We start from the raw sequence: 16,747 nt of genomic DNA on the forward strand, positions 1-16,747 counted from the left end.
AACCCCTGAGCTGTGGAAGGGGCTGCAGGCAGAGCTCTGGGTTCTCCAAACCACCCATTTGTCAAAGGAAGGGGACCAGGACACCAGTTGGTTCATCACAGGCCCCTCAGGTCCGGTCCCGGTCCCTCAGGTCCTTCAGGCCCAGTTTATTGAAGAAAGTATCAAACACTTATACAGCAAATAATAAGCTTATGAATATTCTGTAAGCCAAGCAATCTATTGGTTAAACTATAGCATTAACTCATCCTCATTTCTTAGGGGTTACACTCTCTTTTCTCATGTCTCTTTCACTGTTTGTTATTATACCACAGCTAGGCCCAAGGACACTGCTATCAGCACAGGTGCAGGACTTGGAATTAGCCATGGTTTTGTACTTTTCCATTTTCTAGCAGCTAAATTCCCAACACCCATTCCCCACCAGACTGACCTTCCCAGGTTCATCCCCTGTGCCACAGAAAGGAAACAATATCCCTGCACTATTCCCAGCTACTCAGTGCTCTCCCACAGCAGGAATGGAACTTCCCCACGTGCCTCATGCTGTAGGGAAGCCAAAGCTCACTTTTCCAGGAGCTCCAGATCAAGAACTGTGTGGGAGTCCTCCTGCTGTCTTGGCTGCTGATTCTGTGCTGTGAGCCCCAGGAATTCAGAGGTTGTCCCTGCAGTGCTCATGAGCTGTAAATCAGGACTGGAGGCACCTTCCCACAGGACACTGAAATCATCTGCTACCAATGGACCCAGCAGTCAGTTGGCACTGGCATGGCAAAGGAGAATTCTTGGCACAGAGGGACTTTGCCATGCAGGAGGAGATTTTAAGTTCTCACTGAGACAGATCCTTTGCTAAGGCTGCCCTGGCACAGAGACAAAATCTGATCAGATCCCACGCAGGTGACTGGAGCTCTGAGCAGAAGGCAGCAGCCTTCCAAGCAAGAAACAATCTCTGACACAAGGAAATGGAAGGAATCATGAAAAATTCAGCCTTGCTGGTTCCTGATGGCAGAGCATTTTGCAAAGGAGTTGGTTTTTATGAGCAGCAGTGACCTCTCCTTGTGCAGCAGTCTGCCAGGCAGATCCTGTCCCTGTGGCTGTGTTAGAGCCATTTACTGTGGTTGGGTCCTTGACCTGGGCCAGGCTTTAACCCCTCACAGCCACTCCAGAGCATTGGGAGAATTGGAAGGCTGAGAGGTGGAAAACCTGTGGGTTGAGTCCAGTTTAATAGGGAAAGCAAAAGCTGCACCACAGCCAACAAAGCCAAACAACCCAAGGAATTCGCTCCCCACTTGCCATGGCAGGTGGGTGTTCAGCCATCCCCCAGGAGGGCAGGGCCCCTTTACACACAAATTACATGAAGGACAAACACCTTCACTCCAAACAGCTCCCTTCCTCCTTCTTCCCCCACTTTATATGCTGAGCACAGAGTCACAGGGTGTGGAATATCAGTTTGGGCTTCCTGTCCTGGCTCTATCTCCTCCCGTGGACACCCAATTCCTCACCAGCATGGCAGGACAAGGAGCAGAAAAGGCCTTGGATCCATGCAAGCCCTGTTCAGGAATAACAAAAACATCTCTGTATAATCACCCATGTTCAGCACAAATCCAAAACACAGCCCCACTCCAGACACTGGGAGGAAAATTCAATTAAATCTACTCCAGCCAAAGCCAGCACAGGCTGAGTGACATCTTTTAGAGAAACAGGGACAAACTGTTGGAGTGTTATCTCCAGTGATTCAGTAAGGAGTGTCTTAAGTGCTCTGGCTTGGTGATTCCCAAAGTTTCTGCCAAAATGGGGATTGCCAGAACGGTTACAGTGGAGTGGAATGGATGGATGTTTCCTTGAGGCCTCCAGGCCAGCTTGGACAGGGCTTGGAGCAGCCTGGTGTGCTGGAATGTGTCCCTGCCCATGGCAAGGGTTGGATGAGAGGATCTTCAAGGTCCCTTTCACCCCAACCCCTTCCATGGTTCTGTTATTTCCCACACCTGGTAGCTCGGAGGTTGGTGCAGAGCTGCAGCACGAGCAGTTATTTTGGAGGATAAGAAGTATGTTTTTAATCAAGTGCCATCAGGACGTTCTACAGGATTTTCTATTTTAAGATTTAATTCGTTCTTATCTGCTTTTTATGTCATGTTTTCTCCCCCTTGCCATCCAATCATTCAATCAAAAGTGAGGCACTCCACTGCCTCTTTTCTCCATTATTTCAGAGGACATAATTGCATGTTGTTACACACATCTTCCGTGGCACTAAAACCCTCCACCTCAATTCTGAGCCCATCAATATCTGGCAGAATTATCCTTCCAGAGACAGACTCAGGCACAAAGTTCCAAGACCCACAGATTTCAGGGGTCTGTGGCAGAGAGCCCCCATAGATTGGTGAGCCCTGGAGCTCATTTCCTTCCAGGTCCTTGGGACCCTGATTGCTGCTGTAAACTGCTCATCTTCACATCTGTTCTGCTGCCTGGAAAAATAGCAGGAAAGGTTATTGATTTTTCCTTTATGCCAGTTTTCTCCACAGTAAAGATGTGTGAAAGAGGAAAAAATGAAGCTGACCCATGTTTCTGCCTCTGCAGACAAATCTGCACCTGGATTAAATGAACAGATGGAAAATACTGACAGTCTGTGCAGCTTTGAGGGGCTGAACCAAATAGAGGGGAAAACATATTTGCTGTACATGATTATCATATTTTGTTTACTAAACCCACTGACATGCAGGAAGAAAAGGGGATTTGAGCCAGTTCATTTCTTCAGTGCAGCTGGAGGAGCTCTGTCCCCAGCAGAGAGAGAGCTGTGAGTGCCAGTGCCAGAGCAGAGCAGAGGGAAGGGCAGGGCACAGCCAGCTCCTGTGTGAGTCTGGGATGGAGAGCACAGAGCCCCTGGCTGGGACTGAGGGCACAAACACAGCAGCCACACTGAGCACTGCTCCTGCTCCAAAGCAAACCCCTCCTGGGCCAGATTGTTGCCTGAATTTTGTTAGAGTTCTCTCAGCATCCTTTTCCTGCAGCAAACTGACCTCAGCTCCATCAACAGCCCGTTCCTGCAGGCTGGATAACCTGTCAGATGCATCAGGAAGCTCAGAGCTTGGACTATTTTTAACAGTGCCATCCTGTCCTTGTGCCTTGTTCCCAGCTCCAGCCTGCTTGCAGCCTGAAGTTCTGCAGGAATTCATGTTCCCAATCACATCTTGTCCCAGAACTCCTGACTTCACCCTCAGACCAGCCTGAGGTCAGTCAGAGCAGGAGCTGCTCTCTGGGGGCAATCCTTGATGCTGCTGTTCTTGCTGAAGGTACCAGCTCAGAGTGAGGGTTCGTGTTCTGCAGCTTTTCTGGGGAGGATTGGAGGCTGTGGCAGCTTGTTCAGCATCCCAGGGGAGCTGCTGTGGAGCAGGGAGCCAAATCCATCTCCTTCCAGCTGCAGGTGAAAATGGGAACTGTGCTCAGCTACTGCAGGCAGCACTGGCTAACCCAGTACCTGCTGCACTGTTACCAAAACTCTAATGAGGGGCACAGGGGGTACACACTGGAACTGGAGTGTCCACCCTGCTGGGTTTGCTCCTCCTGCAGTGTCTGGTGGAAAGGTGGGGCAGGACTGGCACCAGTGTTTGCACTCAGGGTGTCGCAGAGTCAGCTGAGAGATCTCTGGTTTGTTTTGGCTTCTGCAGTGAGGAAAACAGGGAGAGAACAGCTGTGGCTTTGGTTGTTCCAGGGGCTGCTCCAGCTCTCCTATTCCATAACTCTTTCAGCAGTTATCTGCAGGAATTGGTGACAGCAGCAGCAGCAGTGCAAGTCCCTTCTGTGTTCATGGATCAGTTAAAATTCACTGTTACAGCAGGTGTGGAGCTACCAGTGACCATCCTTGGCCTCTGTTTTCCTTTCCAGTCTCAGGCAGCAGCAGCAGCTCTGAATGCTGCTGTTTCAGTGGCTGGAATTTCAGCCTGCTGCATCTGGCCGGGCTGCTCATCATCCCTGAGGCACAGCTGGAGGGTGATGCTGCTCTGATGCAAAAACCACCCTTTAACTGGCTGCATTTGAAAATAGATTTGGTTTTCATAGATGAAGGCCATAAAGTCTCCTTGCCTTTCAAGGATGTCTGGCCATGAACTTTTCATCACCTAAAATTTCATGTTTTAATGTGTTTACAAGGCCTTTTGGAGATGTTTTTAACCTCCTGTTTTTAACATATGAGGAAGTTCAGACAGGAGGAATCTGCTGGGGGCTGCCATTAGTGACTGGTCCCCTGTGTCCCTTCCTAAAGCACTGCTTCAAACAGGCATTGATGGCACATTGCAATAGAAACACACAATTCTTTCCACTGAAATTAAGGACAAGGATCCTTAATCACTGGCAGGAATTGCTGCCAAGTCCAGTGGTCCAGCTGCCCCTGTAGCCCCTGTACTTCTGTCTGCTGAATGAGGTCCAGCTCAACAACTCAACACTAAAAAACTCCTGCTCAATAACTCAAAAACTGATTTATTTTCAGGCTAGAAGGACCCTACCGGAGCGTTTTATTGTTGGTTGTAAAAATTAAGTGATGTTAAGTACAGCAGGCTGTAAAAACCAGGACAACATTTCCTAATGTGCTTCTCAGATACAAAAGCCAGAATCTGGCTTGTGTAGATTGCAAGAAAACTGAGCTTTGGGAAAGCTGCAGGATCCTGAAACACAGGTGGTGTTTCACTTAGGCATGAAAGTTGACATGACCCAGGCTGGCAGCATTCCCAAAAGCCTCTCTTGGACCCTTGGGCACGGCACACTGAGGTGTGTCCTCCTGCCTGGAGCTCAGGGACAGAGGTGACACATCCCTGGAGCTCAGCAGGAGCCACACACACACCCCACAGTGCCCTCAGAGTGAGCAGGGCCAGCGGGCTCTGCCCTTGCTGCCCAGGAGGAGCACAAGGCTCCTGCTCTGGTTGGAGGCAGCAGGAATCCCTTCAAACCCCTGGGAGTGCCCAGCAGGGCTGGCTGCACTACAGCCTGCAATCTGCATCAGCTGCTGGCCTGGGGACCAGCAAGGCTGGAAGGCACCTGGAGAATAATCCTGCCCAGTTGCTAAAATAGAGCATGGCTGACCTGTAAAAGATCCTGGCCAGTCATCTGTTATCTTAAATTGGCTGTCTTGTCCTCTTGCCAGTCTCTAAGCGGCCGAGGTGCAGTGAAATTAGATCCATTTTACATGGCATAAATATTTAACAGCTCTAGAGCATGTAGTTTAATATTAAACAGACAGTCTTATAAATACTTCAGAATTATAGGTGCTGTCACAGTACATGGAAATGACTTGATAGGATCTAGGAGAAATATTTAGGTTTGACAGGAGAGGAAGTGATGGAGTTAGAGAGAATCAGCCACATTTTTAACTGCTAGAGGAGTCCCTAAAAAAAAAACCCAAAAAAGTTGTGCAGCTTCTGTTCTTGAAAGGCAGTTTGGGTGAGTTTCCTCCTCCTGAAATAACAGACTGGTTCCCACCCTACTCTCTTCAAGGAATGAAAACATTCATAATCTTAAAAAAACACTGCAGAGCAAACAGAACAATTTGGGAGCCAATGCTCAGTGATCCATTCAGTGTGGGATTATCGTTATTAGAAAGGCAAGTGGTACTTAATGAGGGATTTAGATGCTCTTGAGCCTTGTTATTTTAAGCCCATGTACTACATTTTGCCACCTAAGAGAGTTTAAAATTTATTATTTGTAGATTTGCTTTAAGAAAAGTAAACAAAATCCCACCTGACCCATGAACTGAGCCCCACTGCCATGGCAGTGACCACTGTCTGCATCATGGGGCTTCAGAGGGACTGAGGAGGCACTGTCCCAAATTTGGAACTGTTTCAGTTCTCTCTCCTGTCCAGCAGCTTCCTGTGTGATCCCTGAAAGTCATTTCTCTCCCCAGCAGGTTCACAAGTCACGTGCAGTCTAATTTCCCATCAAATCTTCAAAAAACATTTCAGGATTAGCCCCTGCAGGCCTCTGTTCCCATCTGTGAAACAGAGATAAAGCAGAACTTGAGAGAAATGTGTTAAAATAAAAGGGTGGTACATTTTATCCCATAGGAGGCTGAGCTGTTATTCAAGCAGGAAAGTTGTGTCTATTTCCAGTTGTGTCAGCAATGCAGGTCCATGACAAAGTCATGGCAAAACTGACTTTATTTGTATAGATTCTGTGTCCTCTAAGAACATGGAATGATGTGCCAAGGGACAGGACTTTCAAACATTATGGCTCACTCAAACCTCTGGAGTTTCTGATAGTTTTGTGACATTCCATAGCTTGCTTCATACTTCAGAATTTGGCTGTAGCATGCCCAGATTGTTTTCTCTGATGTACTCTACACAATTCCAATGCTCAATACAATGTGATCTCCAGTACACTGGGGTTACCAAGAATGGGACTTGTAGGAAGAAACTCGGGCCAGCTCCTCCTCCTCCTCCTCCTCTGAAGAGCAAGAGAGGCAGCAGCTGCCCCAGCCCCTTGGGTTTTTTCCCCAGCCCAGTTCTCCCATTATCTCTGCCTTTCCCAGAGAACCCCCAGGTAAAAAGAGGGAGCAGCCAGCTGGAGCCCTCCCCTGAGCTGTGGCCACTTCTTTTGCCTCTCTGAAATACCTGGTTGTTATTGTCTCCTAGCAACACATATAGCAGAAAATTCTTTTAGAGAAATAAACAGAAAGAAAAGTCCTAAACCCCAACACCAGCACAGCCAACCTGCACTGGTAGGTGGAGACTCTCCCTTTGTAACTCAGATTTGTTTATGCTGCTGCTGCCCAAGTAGAGGCAGAGAGCCCTCGGGTAAAGCACTCCCACAGCCACGTCAGGGCAGCTCTGTGGGTGTGCTGGGGGTTCCTCAGTGTTGTGAGAATCCAGGTGTTCCCACTGAGGTCCAAAGGCTTTGGAGTGTGAGGATGTCACCTCTGACAGTTCACACGGTCCCTGCTGTGTGTCACTGTCAAAGGCAGTAACAAGAACAGCATGGGAGGGGATGGCAGAGGAGCTGCTGCTGAGGAAGGTTGGATTTTCCAGGGCATGTTCTGCAAGGACAAGCAGCAGGGGTGAGGGATGGCCTTGGCAGGAGCATTGCTGCTGTCCCTGTGTCCCTCAGAGCAGACAGGAGCAATCCCCTCACCGTCCTGCAGGACAGCTCCTGCCTGGTGCCACAGCTGTCCCTGCCACACGCTGCCCATCACCCAGAGCAGTGCCTGGAACAGCAGCAGGACTTCGGGAGCTGCAAACTGAAAGACAACTCAATTTTCCTTAATTTTTATCAGTGATGACTGTTTACATCTGTGCTGTCAGGCTGAAGGACACTAACAGCCACTGTGCAATCTTGTGTTGGCTTAGGGAAATCGTAGCTACCTGGATGCCTCTGGGACCTTCCCAAATCCTTGTCAGTCGGTGCCAGCAGTGTTATTTGGCACATTCCAGCCATTGTCAGCACTGCTGCCAGGCACCCCTGTGTGACAAGGTTTCAGCTTCATACCATTGTACAGGACAGTTTTTAATGTCCCTCTTCTTTAGACACTGTTAAACAACCAAAACCTGGATCTACCAGGCTGGTATGTTATTAGGAATCCATTTCTTTGCTAAATGCAGCTCTCACACAACACTTCTGTTTTCTCTCCACCAGGGTGAATCAGCTTGTGATGCCACCAGCCTCTGTGAAAGTCTGAGACGGTGAGTGACCCAAACCAAGCTACAAACCCCTGCCAGCCCATCTCTTATCAATTGCAGAGAAGTTTCCTTAGCCAGCTCTGGTTTGCACCTTTGCCACCCCCAGCCCAAAGCAGAGCAAATCAAGACCAGGGAAGCCGGGGGTCAGCTCGAGTGTCCTTTGGGGTATCGAGTTGCTTCCAGAACCTGGTGTTCCCTTCTTTGAGCAGAAAAGCCCACATTACCCATGTCCCTTGACCAGTGTGACTGTCCCAGGCCAGAACTGAAAACCTTTTGGTGTTCACAAAACCTCCTGCTGCCCTGCTGGGCGTCAAACAGGGGCTGCTACCAAACCACCATTTCTGGCACAGTCCAGGTTTTGTGCAGAAAGTGTTTCAGGCAGCACCTGACCCTGTCCCCTCTGCAGCCCAGGGTGACACCTCTGAGCCAGAGGGACCAGGGCCTGTCCCCTCCCTGCTGCCCACCCTGTCCCTTGTGTTCCTGCTGCCCTTATCGCTCCCCCAGAGCCACGGCGCTGCTGCCTGGAGCTGCCACAAGTGATAAACACTTCCCAGCATTTCACTGCAGCCAAAATTCATTAAAGCAAGTTTTTGAAGAGGAGATTTCTTTCCCATAAATTAAATGCATTGACAGACTAATCAGAACTCAATAAGACACTTCAGAATGGCCTTTTGAGGGAAAAGATTTCATGCAATCTCTAGCACAGCAGATGTGGTATTTCCACAGAGGGGAGTGGATTTGGGCATGGGGCTGCCTGGAGTTTGCAGGCTCTGGATTCACTAACAGTAGCTTTTGGATAAAGTTGGAGGGTTTTTTTAAAAAATGCCATCAACAAATCTGGGAGGAAATCCTTGGTGCTGTTACTGAAACTTGCCTTATAGACCAGTGGCTTACAAACCACACTGCCTGTGTCCTGGGCACACCAAGGTTTTTCACTGCACTTCCCTCTTTTTTGGTCCAATTTTATACAGCTTGAAAGAAACCAGGGCACTATCATAGGAGAATTTTCCTGTAATCCAGCAGCCACTAATTTTTAAGGTCGGGGCAATTTCTTGCATAACATGGAGCCCAGGCCCTCTCACAGGAAATCCTGCAGTGAGAGGACTGGTTATCCTTGCCCCATTATGTGGGACAGCAGTGGCTGCTGCAGAGGCCACACAGAGGAACCTCAGCAGTGGGCAGAGGTGCTGACGTGGCCCTGAGGCCACATGGGCACAGGCAGTGCCTGCCCTGCCGTGCCAGCAGCACCTGAGCTGGGCCCTCCAGGGGACAGCTGTTTCTAAAATGACAATTTAAGGCACAAGGCAGCCCCTCTTCAGTAAACTGAGGGGGTCAAAAGCAGTCTGCAAGAATGGAGCCTGTCCTGGGCTGCCTCAGCCCACAGCAGGGGCAGTTGTGCCTGCACAGGACACACTGCTGTGGTCACCTCCTGCAGGGGCTGGGCCAGGGTCACAGTGCCTCTGTTCCATTCCACATGGCTTCAGCACATCCCCAGCAGGCTGTGCCAACCCCTGCTTGCACAGACACCGGGGGTCTCTGTCATGGTGTGACACAGTGCAATGCCAGTGCACCCATGAAAATATATTCTCCTTAATGTCTGCTGTGAGGTGTGACCAGAAATGGAGCAAGGCAGGCTCCAGCTTAGGAATAAAGAAAAGAACTTTATTAACTTAGAATTGAAAGAGTCTGGCCTCTTTCATGACCAGAACCAAGAGAGAGTTCCCCTGGGAGTTCTCTGCTTTTAACCCCCTGTGTTCTCAGAGGTGTCTCCATGTCCTCAGTGACCACACCAGGTGCCAATATTCAAATGTGAGCACCCATTGGTTTGACCACAGCCTCCAACAAATCTCACTTCCTTCTCAAACCAGCACAGTCTCTTGGCTGGCCCCCAGCAATCCATCCCTGCAGCTTCCCCAGTAACTCCTTGTTCCCTGTTTGCAGCTGCCAGTGAAGGCCAGGACACGTGGACTCCTGCTCCCACCACACCAATCCCAACCTGGAACCCTCCTGTGCTGGGTGTCAGTGGATCCTTCAGCTCCACATCACAGAGGGGGTCTCCCACCAAATCCATCCCTCTCTCCAGCCTGCAGGGTCAGGCACCAGGAGATGAGCAGGGCAGCCGGGAACGTGGAAACTTCTGGAACACAAGGACATTCAGGGGTCCCCTGAGCATGGACACCAATTGTCCACTGGACCCAGAGAAAGCTGCCCAAGTGAGCAACTGTAGATTGTGTAAATGGTTTTAGTTGTAGCCAATGAAGTCCACATTGTTTGTGGGGCAGCTGGTGTCCTATGGAATGCTGCTGCTCTGCCAGCACTCCCACTCCCACAGACTGCACTAGTTGAGGACCTGTTCTGTACATCACCTTTTCTTTGACACTGAAGGCTTGATTCAGATTATTATTTTTTATTTAAATATAAGATGCTTTATATCTGCTGGAGACATTAGATGAGATATATATATATATATACTTAGATAAATTTTTTATTTAAACATTTGAAATCTGGAGCTGCCTGTGCAACCATAGCAGACATGAATAACGTCCACAGCTCTCCTCCTCTCAGTGCCCAGGTGCCAGGGCCTGCAAGGGCACCACAGGAAAACTTCCAGTGGCTGCCCCACCTGTCACTGAGACTGAGCAGTGGGACAGAGGAGAGAGTTTCACTGCACTGGGTGTGCTGGTGGTTGTCACAGAAAGGCCCAGAAGAACGTTGGACAGAAATCCCTACAGGCTCTAGAGTTTTCCATATGCTAAATTCAGCCTTCCTAGGAGGTTCACAGGCTTTTAAAATACCAAAATCCAGCTGGCTGAATGGCTGCACCTTGGGCCTGGGAGTGCAATACTGCTGTGCCAGTGACCTCGTGCTTTGTTTACATGATACCATATCAGACTGTCAATGCTAATTCTCCCTGCCAATATCCCAGAGCAGGAGGCTGGCACTGCCTTCAGAGCAGTGCTTGGTTCCTGCCCACCCAGCCTGAGCTGGCACTGGGGTGTGCCTGTACCTGTACCTGTACCTGTGCCTGTACCTGTACCTGTACCTGTACCTGTACCTGTACCTGTAGCTGTACCTGTACCTGTACCTGTAGCTGTAGCTGTACCTGTACCTGTACCTGTAGCTGTGCACAGGTGCCTTTGAGAGCTGTCAGACAAGGCCAGAGCTGAACTGGGTTGGGCTCTAATGCAGGAGCTGTCGTGGTGCCATCCCATGGAGCCTTGAGCCAAAGCTGTGCTGTGTCAGCTGGGTGGGGAGCAAGGGGAGCACAGGTCCTGGAGAGGGCCAGGCTGCCACAGGAAGGGCACTTGGGAGGAATAAATGAGCTCAGGAAATGTCAGAGCAGAACCAGATGTGAGTTAGGGCTGGAGCTGCTGTCCTGGCTGTGCCATAAGGCCTCTCAGGCACAGCAGGGTGCTGTTAGCAAACCTGGGTTTGTCTCCCTTTCCCTGCCAGGATGTGCTGGGAGCTGCAGCACAGCTCTGCAGCAGAGATGGTTCCAGTGCCAGGTGCTCACCCCATGGCAAATCCCTGCCAGGCTGGGGATTCCTGTGATCCCCTGAGCCCTCCCTCCTCCCAGAGCTCAAGGACTCCTCTGCAAGGGTTCTGTCACCTGCAATTCCTGAACAAGAGCTCCAGGAGTTGGCTAAAGAACCAGAGCCAGAAGTGTTCTCTAGTGCCTGAGCAAGCAGGTGCTAGAAACAACAAAGCAAAGCAAATCCCAACAATGCTTCACTTCCTACCTCGTGCCACTATTTACACTCAGAGGGGAAACACAGCAGCTCTAGTCTGGGAGCCAAACACTTGGCTTTAAAGGCACATGAATTTCTGATTCCCATTAAGAAATTCCTTTTTAAGCTGTTTAAAAGGAAACAAAAAGCAACCCAACAATCAGTCATTTCATCTCAGAGACCAAAGAAGATTAACCACATTTTCTAAATTGCTTTTCTGATAGGCTCTCTGTTGTGTAGCATTTATTGTCAACAAAATGGAACATTTCTGCTAAGGTTCAGAGATTAGGAAGTCTCCTTAAACTTAATTCTCAGGAGTCAGCAATGAAAAGGGAACTGAAGTGTTCTGTAATGTCACTGGCAATCCTTGTTTGTGACAGGCTCCAGTCCCTGCTGCTTTTATCCTTTGTGCACATGAAGGAAATGCTGTGGATTCTGTTTAAACAAGGACAGAGGGAAGGGAGCAAACAAAGGAGTGAGAATGAGTCCTGCCTTCACCAAGGGATCCCTGAATCCCTGCTCCCACATGTTCCAGGCTGAGACAGAGAGGCTCAGGCTCTTCAGGTCCTTGCTGCATTCAGCAGGGCCTGTGCAGTGTCCAGGGGCACCAGGGAGGCTCCAGCTCCCCTCAGTTAATCATGAGGGTTTTCTCCTACCCCACTCCATAAAGGGGATTTGTTTGAAGCATGAACCCCCCCCAGCTGATCCTGCACTGGCACTTGGGTGGATTGTACAGGGTGGCACACTGAGGCAGTGGCACCTGCCCAGAGCAGCAAGAGAATGACCCAGAAGTGCCACCCCAAGGGGCTCCTGCTGCCACCACCCCAGAGCAGGTCTGGGTGGCCCCAGGAGCCTCTCCCCTTACAGTCAGGGTGACTGAACCCCAAAAATGTCCCCAAAAATGTCTGGCTGTGCTCTGGGAAGCAGAGTTCTCCCAAGCTCCACCCCAGATGCTTCTTCTCTTCTCCATTGGCTTTATTGTCTGGCAAACCAGCACTTACAATCACTTTTACTACGTGATGTATGGGAGTATTAGTGTATTTTCTTGTTATACAAGGGAGGAGTATAAAATAGTTTTCTGATTTCTTTCAGAAGCAAATGACTATTTTATTTTTTAAGAGCAATTGATTGTGAATCTCAGAGTATAAAAAAAAAAGATAAGCCAAATATATACCTTTATGTAAATTAAGAAATAAAAGTATTTAAAATGTAACCCCTGGCTCCTTTTCTTGTGTCACCTCTTGGCTGTGGTCCCTGGGATGAGGATGCTCCAAGCTCCAGGGCTGCCAAGAACTTCCCTGGACACCAGCCTGCCTGGGTTTGTGGAGAAATAACACCAGGAGCAGGGAGGGTGGTGGATTTCAGCCTCCCGTTCCCCAGAGCTGGGGGAAGGGGTCAGTGTGGGCCTGGCAGAGGTGGGGTCCCCTCCAGCCCCACTCAGCCCCTCACTGCACAACAGAGGAGCTGGCTGATGGACTGATGGAAATGAGCTGGTGCTCATGGGCTGGGCGCTCAGGAAGGCAGGAAATGATGCCCAGGTGGTCCCACAGTCAAGGCTGCCCTTCCCCAGTGATCCCAGAGCAGCCATGCCCACCGAGCTCACAGGGTAAAGAGAAGGGGCTGGTCCTGCTGCACGGGGAGCAGCTCAGCCTCGGGCTGCTGTGACACTCAAAGGTGTCTGAGGCTCCCCTGACCAGCTGGGAGAGCCTCCCACAGCAGGGCCTCCCTTCAGAGCAGGTCCAAGCCAGGAGACCACAAAAGCAAAGGCTCTGTCACTTAAAACACCCATCCCTGATGGCTTTTGTCAGTGCTTCTCAGGGCTTTCAGCTTAATCATTCTTGTAAATGACTTGATTAAGAATAATTTTCCAAATTCTGATGTTCCAGCAGATAGATCAGCTTTGAAGCTCAGCAGCTTTAGCTTCCATCCATCAACTGCTGCTAAGAAGAGTGTGCTGTGCACACTGGGTTTGGATCAGGGCCATACCCGTGTGTGTGTGCGTGTGTGTGATGTGTGTGTGTGTGTGTGTTATGTGTGTTGTGTGTGTGTTTGTTATGTGTGTGTGTGTTAGGTGTGTGTGTGTGCTATGTGTGTGTGTGTGTTATGTGTGTGTGTGTGTGTGTGTGTGTGTGTGTGTGTTATGTGTGTGCCCCCACACGTTTGCTCACTCCCCATCCCTGCCTCACAAACCCTCCCAAACCCCTCAGTGCCTGCAGAGCTGTCTCAGGGTGTGACAAACAGCAGCCCCATGGCTGGCACAGGGTGCTGCCCTGACCCTCTCTGTGTGTTCTGTGTGCTGCAGTGCCCTGGTGGCCCTGGTGCATTTTTACATTTATCACACTGTACAAGAGGTGCTGATTGCATGGCAACCTCTCCTGAGCAACTCCTACACTGCACCCATTGCCCAGAGTGCCTGGCAAAATCTCTCAGGATATTACATCAGAAATCATAGAATCATGGAATGGTTTGGGGCTGGAAGGACCATACAAACCAATTAATTCCACCCCCTTACCATGGCAGGGAACCTTTCCCTATCCCAGGCTGCTCCCAGCCCTGCCCAGCCTGGCCTTGGGCACTGCCAGGGATGCAGGGGCAGCCACAGCTGCTCTGGGCGCCTGTGCCAGGGCCTGCCCACCCTCACAGGACTCCCTGGGTTTATCCCATGCCTTTGGCCATTCTCCAGCACTGCACCCTCCCCTGAGCTCAGAGCCCAGGGCCTGGAGCTGTTCTGCACCCAGATGAGCCACAGAGCTCTGAGCTCTGAGCCCAGGGCAGCTGAGGAGAAAAGGCTTCATTAAATCAGAGCATGCTCAGGCATCTCAGCCCACATGGTCAAGCAACAGGACCTGAAATCAAGTAAAACAAAACCTTTGTGATTATTAAAAAGCCCAAATAAGTGCTGGTGAAGCACAATTTGACTTGCTGGATTAGTGACTGCATTCTATAAGCAGTGCAGCAAAGCCAGCCCAAACTCAGGTAATTTAATTGGCAAAAGGGGGCACCATGACTGGCACTGTGCCCTGCAGCTCTCCTGTCCCTTTTCCCCTTGCCCACTCTGCCACTCCTGGAGGCTGAGCACACCCATGGACACAGAACAGCTGGCAGTGCCCAGTGCCCATCCCTGTGTCAGGACAGCAGCTGGCACAGCTCTGGCCCCGTGCCCTGCCCTTCCCACAGTGACAGTGACACTGATCCACACCAGCTCCTCTCTGCAGTGGCCCTGGCAGGAATCCCAGAGCTCAGCCAGCCCCTGTGGCCTCAGCATGGAGGCTCTGGGTGCCACAGCTGCTCTCTCTGCAGGCAGGGAGGATTCCCTGGACAGAGCCCTCTGCTCCAGCTCACTCTTGCTCCCACCTGCCTGCTGTTCCTCCTCTGGTTCCACACAGCAGAGGCACAAAATCCCAGCATGTCCTACATAACAAGCACAAAGAAGGAAATCATTAGTGAGACATTACAGATCTGAAGCCCCTTGTCCCCTTTGGAGCCCCTGTGGATCATTAAACCAGGGACAGCCTGACCTGCTGGCCTGCTGTGTGCTGCATTTGCATAATACATGAAAAGTCATCGCTGGGGACAGCTGGAGGGGCTTAGCTGGGATTGAGGTTTGAACGAGGCAATGAAGCAGCTCTCAGCAGTAAATGGCAGAGGCAGGGCGGCATCCCCAGGGGATGGGGTCAATCCCCAGGCCCACTGGGAGCAGAGGTGCCCTTGTTCCTGGAGACAGGACTGGCAGTGATTGCCAGCACCTTCTGCCTGGGAATGGAGATTTGCAGCTCTTCTTTAGGCTGCAACAGCAGCAATTCCAGCCTACAGCCACCTCCACATGAGTAAGGGCTTTGGGAGAAAAGGTCCAGCAGGGTGAGTGCAGCCCTGAATTGCCCAGACAAGCCTGGGGACACCATGGAGAGCTGGAATCAGCCAACTCCTGCAGTGTCCTGGGGACACCTGCAGCCAAATCTCCACCTGCAAACCCCTCAGAGGCTGGAAGCCTCACCCAGGGTGGGCACAGGGAGAGCTGCCCTTCACCTCCTGCCCAATCTGTGCCAATCTTGACCTGGAGAGCCCAGAGCCTGCCAGCCCCTCCTCATCCAGCCTGCACAAGGGCTGTGCCCTCCAAGGCAGCACCAGGCAGTGCCCCTCAGGCCTGACTGCCCCAGGGCAGAGGGAGCAGCTGTGGGGGAGGCACAGGGAGGATTCCCTGCTGAACTTGGGCACAGAAACTCCAGCTTCACCTGCTGCTCACAGCAGCCAGCACACCCTGGATGTGCAGCTCAGCCTGGGGATCACTGCTGGGACAGGGAAAGGGGCAGCTGTGGGTCTGCAGTGGGATCTGTGCTGCTGTCCCCCAGGAGCTCTGTGCCATTTCACAGAGAATCAGTGCAAAGGCAGATAAACAGTCCCAGGCACACCCAGCCCTTTGCAGCTCCTCTCTCAGCCCCTCCAAAAGCAATATGACATTTCCAGTGCCCTCATCTCTGCCTGGTGGTGCAGACCCACCTGCAGGGTGAGCTGAAGGCACAACAGGCACAGCCCTGCTCCCAGCAACAGCTTCTGCCAGGAGCCAGCACCAAACTGCAGCAGGGAGGAGAGCAGTGAGGCCTCCAGAGAGCCACAGAAATCACTCAGGCTGGAAAAGACCTTCAGGACCATCAGGTCCAAGCATCAGGTGCTGGAGAGGAGTCAGGGCCAGGCACCAAGACCCACGTTCTGGATCCAGGAGCAGGGTGCTGGGCAGGTGGGGAGGAGCAGGGGAGGCTTTGCTGGCAACTACAGCTTGAGCAGCATTTCAAACACTCTGAGCCTCAGCTCTCAACAAGGCCCAGGTACCCAATGCATGGGAGAAGGGTACCTGGGCCCTGGTACTCCTGGCACTCTCCAAAGGGTTGGTGGCATCCCAGCATTCAGGAGCCTGGGGATCAATCAGCAGATGCAATTCCAGGCAGTCACTCCCAGCCTGCTGCAGGCCTGGCAGTGCCAGGTGCCTTGCATGGCTGCACATAGGCCTGGCACAGTGGCCAATCAATCAACCATTTCAATTGTTTCACTGATTTATTGATTCCCTGCACTACCACAGGGGCCATGACCCCTCCAGCACCCAGCAGCAAAAAGGCAAAAAAAGCCAGACCATGGTATTTATGGACAATACCAGGCTGGTCAAACTGGGAATAGCTGACCCCAGAGTTTGCCTGTGCAAACCCATTTAACCCCAGCCATTTCAGGGGCTGCATCTCCCCCACTGGAAAAGCTGTGAGCACTGCTGGGCCTGGGCAGGACAGGAATGAGCCTTTAGGGGTTCTGAATCTCCCACAGGGCTTGACCACCAACTCAGCAGTGCCAGCACACCCACCCCAGCTCCCCAAGGAATCCAAACCTTGC

The 16,747-nt window shown here is 51.2% G+C and overlaps 1 protein-coding gene across 3 annotated transcripts in view; it reads left to right on the top strand.

Moving 5' to 3' along the window:
* The window catches only part of LOC102065484 (sphingosine-1-phosphate transporter SPNS2), a 137,132-nt gene extending 124,553 nt beyond the window's left edge, over positions 1-12,579 (top strand). For all 3 annotated transcript variants that reach the window (XR_001333201.3, XR_001333200.3, XM_005494186.4), the window contains 2 exons: positions 7,600-7,646; positions 9,585-12,579. Coding sequence is in view for 1 of the 3 variants with exons in the window: in XM_005494186.4 (XP_005494243.1) it covers positions 7,600-7,642 (43 nt within the window). In the remaining 2 variants the exon portion in view is untranslated. The remainder of the gene's footprint in view (positions 1-7,599; positions 7,647-9,584) is intronic.
* The last annotated feature ends 4,168 nt before the right edge of the window (positions 12,580-16,747 follow it).

This window comes from Zonotrichia albicollis, chromosome 22 (genome assembly GCF_047830755.1).
Source record: "Zonotrichia albicollis isolate bZonAlb1 chromosome 22, bZonAlb1.hap1, whole genome shotgun sequence".
Taxonomy (NCBI): domain Eukaryota; kingdom Metazoa; phylum Chordata; class Aves; order Passeriformes; family Passerellidae; genus Zonotrichia; species Zonotrichia albicollis.